Raw genomic sequence first — 12,198 nt, 5'->3', positions numbered from 1 at the left:
AAATTAATCCACATGAAAAAAGCCAACAATCCCATGTATCAATGGGCAAGAGACATGAATAGAACCTTCTCTAAAGAAGACAGACAAATGGCTAACAAACATATGAAAAAATGTTCATCATCCTTATGTATTAGAGAAATGCAAATCAAAACCACCCTGAGATATACCATCTAACCCCCATGAGAATGGCCCACGTTCCAAAATCTCAAAACTGCAGATGCTGGTGTGGATGTGGAGAGAAGGGAACACTTCTGCACTGCTGGTGGGACTGCAAACTACTACAACCTTTCTGGAAGGAAGTATGGAGAAACCTCAAAGCACTCAACCTAGACCTTCCATTTGATCCTGCAATCCCATTACTGGGTATCTACCCAGATGGAAAAAAATGCTCTTATCTTAAGGACACTTGCACTAGATTGTTTATTGCAGCTCAAGTTACAATCGCCAAAATGTGGAAACAGCCTAAATGCCCACCAACCCAGAAATGGATTAACAAGCTGTGGTATATGTATACCATGGAATATATTCAGCTATTAAAAAAAATGGAGACTTTACATCCTTTGTATTAACCTGGATGGAAGTGGAAGACATTATTCTTAGTAAAGCATCACAAGAATGGAGAAGCATGAATCCTATGTATTCAGTTTTGATATGAGGACAATTAATGACAATTAAGGTTATTGGGGGGGGAGAAAAAGCGGAGAGAGGGAAGGAAGGCGGGGCCTTGTTGCATGCCACACCTGGGGGCAAGACATGATTGCAAGAGGGACTTTACCTAACAAATGCAATCAGGGTAACCTGGCTTGTACCCTCAATGAATCCCCAACAATAAAAAAAAAAAAGAAAAAGTGCTATATACTTAATTGCTATGCACTGACTCATAGTGCCTGGTCTATTCTTCAAAGCAATCTTGAAACTTTTTTCTCGAATGGCTATCAAAGCAGTGGTTGTACAAGGTCTGACGATTAAGTTTGTTAAGTCATCCTAGAAAAAGTGCTATATACCTCATTGCTGAATATTAGCACAGTCTGCTTCAAAGTACTCCCCTTCGCCATCTGCTGACCACAGTGATATTCAGCAATGAGGTATGTATCACTTTTTCTAGGATGAGTTTATAGACTTAATTGTCCAAACTCGCATGATCATTATTCTAACTCTATTTGACTAGCCAGAGATTAGGACTTCTGAATTTAGTTACTCATAATTATTTTGGATAGAAATTCTCTTTGTAAACTCTAGCCACATTACATGAGGACATGTTTTTTTAAGATCTTCTGGAGTGACTGGTTTTTGAAAACAAAAACAATGTATTGCAGGATAATTGATCTAAATCTTCGCCGGATCTTCCTTGTGTTAGCCATTGGTGTTACCCATGCTCTAAGGCTATTCAGCCTAAATAATATTGGCAGCACCTGACACTTGAAGTGAAGCGTGCAGCAGGGCTTAGGCTGTGGATTCTGCCCTGCTAGCCAGTTTGGACCAGGCATCTTCCAGTTCACATTTTGTCATGCTTCTCTGAATTCCCACAGCATAATAGCAATTGAGTTTTCTTTCTTAAAATTTTAAACCCGAAATCACTTACTGGTAAATTGAAAGTAACTTTATGCTGATTCTAACTATATTTTGTTTTGTTTTAAAGACAAAAGGACAAGATATTTTTCAAAGAAGTATACTTGGGCATATCCTACCTGAAGCAATGGTTTGTTACTTAGAAAATTATGAACCTGAAAAGTTTTCTGAGATTTTTCTGGGAGAATTTGATACCCCAGAAGCAATCTGGAGCAGTGAAATGAGGTAAATTACCAGTTGATTGTATTTTATTCTCAGAATTTTTGCTACTTGCCATCTGGTTTGACTTCTATTAAATGTTTCCGTTAGTCTGAAATGATAACAATCATTGATGTCAGATTAAGTGAGAGGTTTTCACAATGTCTTAATGCTTTTTTCTATTCTGACATAACTTGACAAAATTTCTGTTAACTTAATAACGTTTTACATAAGATTAAGGAATACTGCCACCAGTGCTTCTTAATTTATAAAATTGGTAAGATTTTAGGAAATGAACTGGTAATACATATGTGGAATATATAAAGTCAAGACAAACCTCCTAGGTATTTGGAAATAGGACCATATTCCACTACTTAAAAACTATAACCATATAGTTTGATCCGATCTGAGATACCCAAAATAATTGCAGAATGAGTATTTCTTAGCCAGCATGTTTTGTCTTTAACCTGCAGGTTTATATTGTTAAGCAATGTTCTTTTAGGAGAGGAAGCCATGGGAGAAGCCTGTGGAAATTGAGGAAAAGGAGAGGCCTCTGTCCAGAAACTGACTTGACACTTCATAGATTCAGTGTCAAGGCTGCCTCTGTGGAGAATCCCTCAGTCCTCTTAGCTAAGTAGCATTAGACCTTCTGAGTCAAGTGTTCACCCTCCTCAGACTGATTTCACACTCTACATACTACCTGCTAGTTATCATTTGACTTGTTGGATAGGTTGACCTATAGGCTTGGCATGTGCTAGCCATCAATTTGAATATATTTTGTCATACTTTTCATTGAGAAAAATTATATCGGAATATTGAGCAACACTGTTCTTTTATATAGTCATTTTTCTTCTGACATTGGCTAATATGAGTCCACATTGAAAAGGCATATCTGTGTGCTGACTAAAACCAAATTTCTGCTTAGCTGAAAGCCAGATCCCAGAGTACAATTAAGTTAATTAAATAATTAACATGTGGTGAGCTGCTTTGGGATAACAGCAAGCTTGAGTTCTCTGTCTATACCCTCACAAATTCAAGTGCCATACCCAAATCATACCATAATGGCTGATTTTTTTTTTTTTTGTAATGGGAAGGATTGGGCATATCAGTCTCTCAATGATCTGTACAGATATTGTAGATAAATTTATTTCTATTATTTTTACATGGTAAAATAAGGTGTAATGTACATGGTACATTAGGATACCTTGAATAATATATTAAATTCTCATTTTAGGCTAATAATTGAGTTATTCTGAAGGTAATCTATGTAATTCTCTTGCATGGTTAACTTCCTCTTTAAAATAAAATAATTCATAATGCATGAATGGAAGCTTTTGTAATTTTAGGCGCCTCATGATAGAGAAGATTGCTGCCCATCTTGCTGATTTCACACCTCGTCTTCAGAGTAACACGAGAGCACTTTATCAATATTGTCCCATCCCTGTTATCAGCTATCCACAACTAGAAAATGAACTATTTTGTAATATTTATTACCTCAAACAACTTTGTGATACACTCCGTTTTCCAGATTGGCCAATTAAAGACCCGGTAAGTCAGCAATTTGATCTGTGTCTTCATAAGCTATAAATATAGCCTCTAATTCCTTCTGGTTATTTCTTCCTCTTGTGATAATAAGGATAATAGCTTCCTTAGCATTCCCTCTTCAGAACTAAACACTGTGTAACACTGAGTGTACACACATAAATTACCTTTCGGTTTGAGACTTCAAATACATGTGTAACACTGAGTGTGTACACACGTATTTGAAGTCTCAAACCGAAAGGTAATTTTTTTTTTTTTTTGTGAAAGTTAAGTTTTTAAGGGAGTGTTAATAACTTTACAATCTTGATCTTTTGTGAGAAAGACAAAACAAAGTCCATGCAGGTAACGTAATTATATACCAGAATAGCTTGTTGAAAGCTTGTCTTTACAGCAGATGGAGTAAGCTCATGGATGTTGGAGTTAGCCAATCTTGGATTGAGTTTCTTTTGGGCCTTTAAAAAAAATAACTATTTAGGGTGGCTCCTGTGGCTCAAAGGAGTAGGGCGCCGGCCCCATATACTGAGGGTGGGGCTTCAAACCCAACCCTGGCCAAAAACTGCAAAAAGAAAAAAAAAAAGAGTTTAAAAAACATAACTATTTAACATTCATCGTGTGGCTTGACTTTTCTAAGCCTAAGTTCTCATCTCTAAAATGGTGATAGTAATAATATTATCATAGTTATCTCAGGTGGTAGTTGTGAAGATTAAATGAGAATTCACATAAGCGTAATTCCTGGGACACATTAAGAGGCATTAAGTGTGACCTACTCATTTATAAAGAAGTATGTGCTATCTGCCTACCCAAAGTGTCCGTGGGATTCCTTTAATTCAAGACTTGGGGATATCTATAGGGGTCTAGGTGCCCATGTTTTTCTGTTACTGTGGCAGAAGTTACGCTATTACCTTTGCAATCTGAAAGATTTTAGGACAATTGTCGTTTGTACCACAGGTCACTTCCTCTTTACAGTGCAATGACCAAATAAAGCCAGGTAATCTTTGGTACTTGTTGAGGATTCAACATGAGATAGTAGAAAAAGTATGGGCTTTTTAGTCAGACCTAGATTTTAATCTAGCTCCACCACTTACTAACTGGCAAACATGCAGCTATCTCTCAGAATCTCATTGTTTTCTTGTATTACTGGAATTTTATACAAGAATTAAATACATTGCGTTCCTTTAAGTACATAGCCTGTTGGCATATAAACATGCAAAAAATATTAGCTCTTTTCGTCCCTCTTGCTACCCAGTAATAATATTACGCCTTGTGTTCGCTGTCTCTTACATTTGTTCGAACGCTAGCATGCTGATTAATAATTATGTGTCAGATCACCTTGAGAAGCATTCCACTTTCATAAGAAGGTGTTTGCTTTCTGATGATAGTGTATTGTCTACTAATTTTAAAGTTTTTCATATTTTCTGAATGTTTCTTTAAAAACTAAGGGTAGAAACAAATTGGCAGAGAACAAAAAATAATCATTTAAAAAAAGTAGATAATGTAGCCTTAGGATAAATACCTTACTACCCAACTCTATAATAGTGCTAAGAAGGCAATTTTGCTTATTTGTATGTCAGAAAGTGTTAATTGGGTAGCCTAAAAGTGTCATTTTAAGTAAATATTGCACATGAATAGTAGTACTTAAAGTAATAACTTTAATAGATACATGCGTGTAATCCTTGCACTCTGAGAGGCTGAGGCGATAGGATCACTTCAGCTCAAGAGTTCATGACCAGCCTGAGTGAGACCCTGTCTCTCCTAAAACACAGAAAAAAATTAGCTAGGTGTGGTGGCAGGCACCTGTAGTCCCAGCTACTTGGGAGGCTGAGGCAGTAGGATTGCTTCAACTTAGGAGTTCGAGGTTACTGAGAGTTAGGCTGATGCCATGACACTCTAGCCTAGGCCAAGAGAGTGAGATTATCTGTTTTTTTTTTAACCTATTTTTAAGATTAAGCTTCTAAAAGATACCCTTGATGCCTGGAAGAAGGAAGTAGAAAAGAAGCCACCTACAATGTCAATAGATGATGCTTATGAAGTGCTTAATCTGCCTCAAGGACAGGGACTGTGAGTTATTTTCAGTTATTTTATAATATTAAATGTCCTCCTTATCATAAAATATTACTGTCACAGACTAACTTACATTTAAACCAACCATTTAAAATTTTTTTTGCCTATTGTATGATATATATAGCTATGGGAATAATCATATGGAACTATGTCTATGCATTCATCTTTCGTTATTACACATTTGTTAGCCAAATTATATTCTGTTCTTTCTAGTACATTCATTGTTCTCTATTAATTGAAATTAATTAGAGTTCCTGGCCCCGGGTCATAGATGTGGTAGTCACTCACATATTTGATTTCTCCCATGTCTGGCAATTTGTGTTATGTCTGAGGAAGATATTTAATAATAATGTGCCTTGGATACTAAATGACAGATTATGAAAGAATGCAGATTTACTTTATTAATTTATCATTGAAGTTTAATAGTAGACTGGATATGTTAGAGAAAAATGATTTAAAAGACATTTTCTTAAGTGTAGATTAAAATTGTACATTTTTGACAAGACTGACTTACTAACTTAGAAATATAAAGGTCAAATTTGCATTTTGGAAATTTAGTTAGTTTGGTGTTTTAAAAACTGTTTCTTAGTTCTTCAAATCCTTAAATGTGATTTTACAATTTAAAATGAATGGTAACTTTGCATAGGGAACTTTTAAGTTTTATCTTTCACCTGTAAAGATAACATATAGAAATAATTGTAATTCTTATTGGTTTAGTTTGATGCCCAATATATGATCACATATAATTCCTGATAACAAGTAAGGTTCTTAAAATGTCATTCTAGGTATTTGTGTGTTTTTTTCTTGTACCTCACCGTATTCATAAAAGTTTTCCTGTTTAACAGGCATGATGAGAGCAAGATTAGAAAAGCTTACTTCAGACTTGCACAAAAGTATCACCCCGATAAGAATCCCGAAGGGAGGGTAGGTACTGCCTTTGGAATTAGAGCTTTGGGATGGATTTATTTTTGCTGTAGTATTGAAAGAAAAGAGATCACTTTTTGTGCCAGTATCTGCCTTATAATATGTGCCCAGTTTATGTTTCATAAAATTCTAGCCACATGTTCATATTTTGTGTATAGGTGGTTCTACCTCAGTTTACCAGAAGAGCTGCCCTTGTGACGAGTAACTTATGGGTTTTATTCTTTCCTTACCCATATCTGTTAACTCTATTGGAAAGTAACAAGAATAATTGAAAATTAGGAATGTGGGTAAACTTAATTTATTTGTAGGTGATACCTTTGCTATTGAGATTGCTTTGGGATATATATATATTTTCTAAGGCCATGTAACTTCATATCACTCTGAAGAAGTAGAAATTTTGGTTCAAATTTTAATTTTATTAAAAATTTTAGTTTTATTACAATTTTTAATTTTAATTTAATTTTGTTTTATTTTTGAGACAGAGTCTCGCTTTGTCGCCCTTGGTAGAGTGCTGTGATGTCATAGTTCACAACAACCTCAAACTTCTGGGGTTAAGTGATTCTCTTGCCTCAGCCTCCCAAGTAGCAGGGACTACAGTTGCCCACCACAACTCCCAGCTATTTTTAGAGATGAGGTCTTGCTCTGGCTCAGGCTGGTCTTGAATCTGTGAGCTCAGGCAATCCACCTGCCTTGGCCTCCCAAGTGCTGGGATTATAGGTGTAAACTACCACACTTGGCCCCTTGGTTCAGCATTCCTTAATCCCACTTTGTCCAATGACGATTCATAAAAGATAACTGATGAACCACTAAACTAGGACTGATAGTCTATTGCTAGGAACTTGGAATAATTTCCACCGGTTTCAAGGTCAATTGTTTTCGTTGGAAACAGACACAGTATTCCTTAATGGGAAGGCTTAACATTGAAAAGATGCCACTTTTCTGTTTAAGCCATTTTCAGTCAAAAGCCTGGGATTTTTTGAGAACCTCATAGTATTAAAATTTATCTGAGAGAAAAAACAAGGTAAGAAAAAATTTTGAAATCTGTTATTAAATTACCAGGCTTAATCTATCAGATATTAAAACACTTCATAAAGCTATAGTAGTAAAACGACATGATACTGACATAGGAATCAAAATATAGATTAATGGAACATCAAATAGTGTAGTTTAATAGCATGGATTTAGGAGTCAGATCTGGTTGTAAATCTTAGTGTTGCCAGCAACTGGTACTAACTATCTCTAAGTTACAATGTCCTCATGTGAAAAATGAGGACAATAATAGTATACCTCACATGGCTGTTTTGAGATGAATGAACTAATAGCATTTAGCACAGTGCCTGGCATAAACAATAGCTCTTATCATAATTTTTGTTAGGCCAGAAGCTAGAGAGTTTAATATGGTCTATTTGAAGAATTTTTTAGTAAATGGTATTGAGATCATTATATGTTATTTGGGGGGAGGACATACTTTCACCTTAACAGTTTAGCAGTTGGATTATAGTTAGAATAAATTCCTTAATACAAAAAATAAAAAATAATAACTAAAGTTATTAGTAAAATACAAACCAGCTGTGTCCTATTTTAAGTTGTAATTTGAGAGGTTCCAAATTAAAATTTAATTATGTTTGGTTACATACAGGATATGTTTGAAAAAGTAAATAAAGCATATGAATTTTTATGTACCAAATCAGCAAAAATAGTGGATGGACCAGATCCAGAGAACATAATTTTAATTCTGAAAACACAGAGTATCCTCTTCAACCGTCATAAAGAAGGTAAGCCTCTGTTATTCTGAGATTTTAAATTATTCTCCAGCTAATCCTTCCAGGTTATCTGTTTTTCAGCATATATTAATAGATTTTTTAATAAAATTATTATTTCAAAAGACTCTTAAAATCACATTATAGAGGCCAAAGAGGAATTCAGAAGACCCAGAGTTGTTTGTCTTACAGCTTCTCCTTGGTACCTATGTGTTCCAATATTTTGCATTGCCAGTCAGGTTTTATTGTTTCTTCCTGAGTGATGTTTCTTTCCGTGGAGTTATCTGGTTGGTTTTTGTGTTTTACCATTTAGTAGCAGATACAATAAATGATATCCAAAATAGAATCTGGAATTTAAGGATTATTTAGTCATTATGTAGTGCCTCCAAAAGCTTCTCAAGATTGAAACCAGAGTGTTGAGGTTTTTGAAAAGCAGTACAAAATTTTCGAATGACCATATACTTCTTTTCACACTTCCTGTTTCCTATTATACCTATAAAGACCCTCTGGTCCTGTGGGACAGTTTGAAAAACACTGGTGTACATATATTAGTTGTAATTTCAGGGTATGAGATTGTCCAACATGTTTGTAGAGCCATTTCTGATAGCCCTAATGGTAGCAGCCCAGAAATCCAAGAGTATATTGAAAACACTTAAGATTTTGTCAGGAACAAGGGGTTGAGTTCAATCTGGCAGACGTACAGATGTCCCATTGACGTGGGAACTGAACTCAGCTTACAGCACAAAGCAGGAGACCAGTTTGCTACAGGATGATGTTGGCAGAAAAGGAAGAGAGAACAATGGGGATTCAAGATAAGCATGAGAAGAGTTAGATAATTAAAGTTAAGAGATGGAGTTGCAGTTTAATTATTGGAGGGGACAGCCTGGGTATTTAGCAATTGGATCATTTAAGAGAGCAGTGATTATTTAGTTGATTTACTTTTCAGATGAATTGAAAAGAACATAGTGTAAATCGTTTTAGTTAGATGGCATTTTCTGCTGGCAGCGCCTGTGGCTCAGTGGGTAGGGCACCAGCCCCATATACTGAGGGTTGCAGGTTCGAACCCAGCCCTGGCCAAACTGCAATCAAAAAATAGCTGGGCGCCTGTAGTCCCAGCTGCTCGGGAGGTTGAGGAAAGAGAATCGCTATGCCCAGGAGTTGGAGGTTGCTGTGAGCTATGTGATGCCACGGCACTCTACTAAGGGCGATAAAGTAAGATTCTGTCTCTACAAAAAAAAAAAAAAAAAAAAAAAGATGGTATTTTCTGCTAATCAGAATGAGTTTAGAAACCATTTTCAAAACCCTTGGTTATTTTTTAATGGCTGATAACTATATTAACCATATCTGTTAGTGAGCTTGTCGTCTGCTTTTGCTCTAGGGTAGAGGTCCTGATCTGATAGAACTTAAAATTAATTTACTCTTTTTTTCTCATCACGTACATGTATGTATGTATATGTCATATTAGGAAAATTAGGACCAGTTCCAGAGTACCATTTTTTAAAAGCCAATTTAGAAATAAGTTTCAATTTAAGGCAAATTTTTACTTATCTTGAAAAGGTGAAAAGCTTTATGTAGATTTCAATTGAAATTAGAGTTATTTTTAAAGTAACAGCCAATTCATTTGCATATTTCTGCCTAAAAGGTTTTAAAAGAAGAAAAGAACAGAGTAATTGGGCACATACATATGCTTTTATTTTTAAATATACTTACTGAAACATGAATTAGCTAAATATAGTTCATAATTTAATGTTTTTGTATTTCTAGTAATAAATTCTATTCAGAAAACTGATAATATAGAAAAAGGTAGGTACTTACGTCTCCGTGCCTGTGGCTCAAGCCGCTAAGGCGCCAGCCACATACACCTGAGCTGGCGCGTTCGAATCCAGCCTGGGCCCGCCAAACAACAATGATGGCTGTAACCAAAAAGTAGCTTGGCGATGTGGCGGGCGCCTATAGTCCCAGCTACTTGGGAGGCAGAGGCAGGAGAATCGCTTGAGCCCCTTAGTTGGAGGTTGCTGTGAGGTGTGATGCCATGGTACTCTACCCAGGGCTACAGCTTAAGGCTCTGTTTCAAAAAAGAAAGAAAGAAAAGAAAAAGGTACTTATTGTCTAGAAAGATTGATATAAAACATCTCCTCAGAATCTTTATTCTTTATAAAGAGGTACATATGATCATGAGTGTTAATTCAGTTTCTGGTGCATTTGCTGTATCTTGCTGTCTGTGACTAGGTGAAAATTTACAGAGATCACATGGACAACATAAAATTCTGCAAAGGACCAAAACAGTTATATACCAGGGGCAGTTAGTTTTGCAGAAAATATTATTTTCTAGTGGATACATTTTAGAGAAATTGAACAAGTTTTCTAAAAAGGAATAATTCAAGGGATTTTTCTACTATGGAAATTTTAATTTTTTTATAAACTGAAATTAGAAGACTTTTAAGAAGTTAAACGTCTTATTTTTATGTTTTCCAAGGTAACATAATTGAACATGGTGTCAAAATTAAAACCTGGGCATGATCAGTTTTTGTCTTGTTTTCTCAACACTAATGTTTGTGTTTTTCAGATTTACAGCCTTATAAATATGCAGGATACCCCATGTTAATTAGGACTATAACAATGGAAACTTCAGATGACCTCCTTTTCTCAAAAGAATCACCATTGTTGCCTGCTGCTGCAGAGCTGGCCTTCCATACTGTTAACTGTTCAGCCCTCAATGCCGAAGAGCTCAGAAGGGAGAATGGAATAGAGGTGATATGGAGTAACCTCTGTGCCTATCATTAAGCTGGTTTGGACACATTATAAGCCCTGACAACAGAGAGTGTACCAAGTACAAATGTAGATGATACAGTTTCTTGTTTAAATTTATTCTAGCAGTTTACATAATATTTTCTGTATTGTTATTCTAAAATTAAAGGTAGAAATGAAGCTTTATTTCATAATGTGAGTTACAGAGTACTCAGTTCAAAATTGGTAAAGGTAGTACTACTTACAAAGTGGCTTATGGGGAATACTGAAAAAGAAACTTTTGGGAGTCCTTTGTTTACTTGTTTATTTAACAAATGTTAATTGAGCAAACATTTGTGTACCAAATAAGTAACATTAGAAGATTAATTTCTACTAGAAAAGGATTAGACTTCAAGTCAAAATGGAGAGTTAATAGCTGCCTTCTTTGTCTCTAGGTGTTACAAGAGGCATTTAGTCGCTGTGTGGCTGTCTTGAATCGTTCTAGCAAACCGAGTGACATGTCAGTACAGGTGAGGCTAAAACCCATGGTTCTAAGAAAGTTACCCTAGACCAGGGGTTCAGACTTTATGAGAATCAACCAAATTGCTCATTAGAACATGGGTTGCTAACCTCCATCCCACCCCTACCCTGAGTTTCTGATTCTTTGTGCCTAGGGTAGAGCCCTGAGGAAATGCCTTTCTATGACGTTTCTAGGTGACACTAATGCTGTTGATCTGTGTGTGACACTTTTAAGTATTACTGCAGTGAAGTGCTTGTTATCTGTTGGCTTATTTTTTTTTTCTTACAGTAGAGAATAATATGCTGAACTCTTACGTTTCCATCACCTAGCTTCCAAACATTTGTCAGTCTGCTATTTTTATTTCACATATCTTCTACTACCTCACTCTCCTACCACGATTAGTGGCCTAATTTTGTCACATTTATAATATTGAATTTGATAGAAAGTCATCAGGAATTTATTAAGATTATTGTAGAACATTATCTTTCTATGTGCTTTTTACTTATGCTACCAAAATTTAGAATATATGCTAAAACTGTCAAGTGCTTTTGAATTTTATGCTCCCATTGTGAAGTACATTACATAAATAGAATTGTGATATTCTGCCATATTAGTAAGATACACAAAAATACCTTAATCTAGAGGCCAGCAAATTTTTATTTATTTATTTATTTTGAGGCACAGTCTCACTATGTCGCCCCCATAGAGTGCTGTGGCATCACCGCTCATAGCAACCTCAAACTCCTGGGCTCAAGCAATTCTCCTGCCTCAGCCTCCCAAGCAGCTGGGACCACAGGCGCCCACCACAACGCTCGGCTATTTTTTGGTTGCAGCTGTCACTGTTGTTCAACAGGCCCAATCTGGGCCCAAAGCTGCCAGCCTCAGTGCATTGGGCGC

At 35.9% G+C, this 12,198-nt stretch overlaps 1 protein-coding gene across 3 annotated transcripts in view; it reads left to right on the top strand.

The window, feature by feature from the left end:
* DNAJC13 (DnaJ heat shock protein family (Hsp40) member C13) overlaps positions 1-12,198 on the top strand; it is a 147,387-nt gene that overhangs the window by 93,848 nt on the left and 41,341 nt on the right. For all 3 annotated transcript variants that reach the window (XM_053599522.1, XM_053599523.1, XM_053599521.1), the window contains 7 exons: positions 1,640-1,794; positions 3,114-3,315; positions 5,252-5,367; positions 6,216-6,294; positions 7,934-8,069; positions 10,621-10,805; positions 11,237-11,311. In XM_053599522.1, the coding sequence (XP_053455497.1) occupies positions 1,640-1,794; positions 3,114-3,315; positions 5,252-5,367; positions 6,216-6,294; positions 7,934-8,069; positions 10,621-10,805; positions 11,237-11,311 (948 nt within the window). The remainder of the gene's footprint in view (positions 1-1,639; positions 1,795-3,113; positions 3,316-5,251; positions 5,368-6,215; positions 6,295-7,933; positions 8,070-10,620; positions 10,806-11,236; positions 11,312-12,198) is intronic.

This window comes from Nycticebus coucang, chromosome 8, assembly GCF_027406575.1.
Source record: "Nycticebus coucang isolate mNycCou1 chromosome 8, mNycCou1.pri, whole genome shotgun sequence".
Lineage (NCBI taxonomy): Eukaryota > Metazoa > Chordata > Mammalia > Primates > Lorisidae > Nycticebus > Nycticebus coucang.
This window is presented reverse-complemented; position numbering and strand designations above follow the sequence as displayed.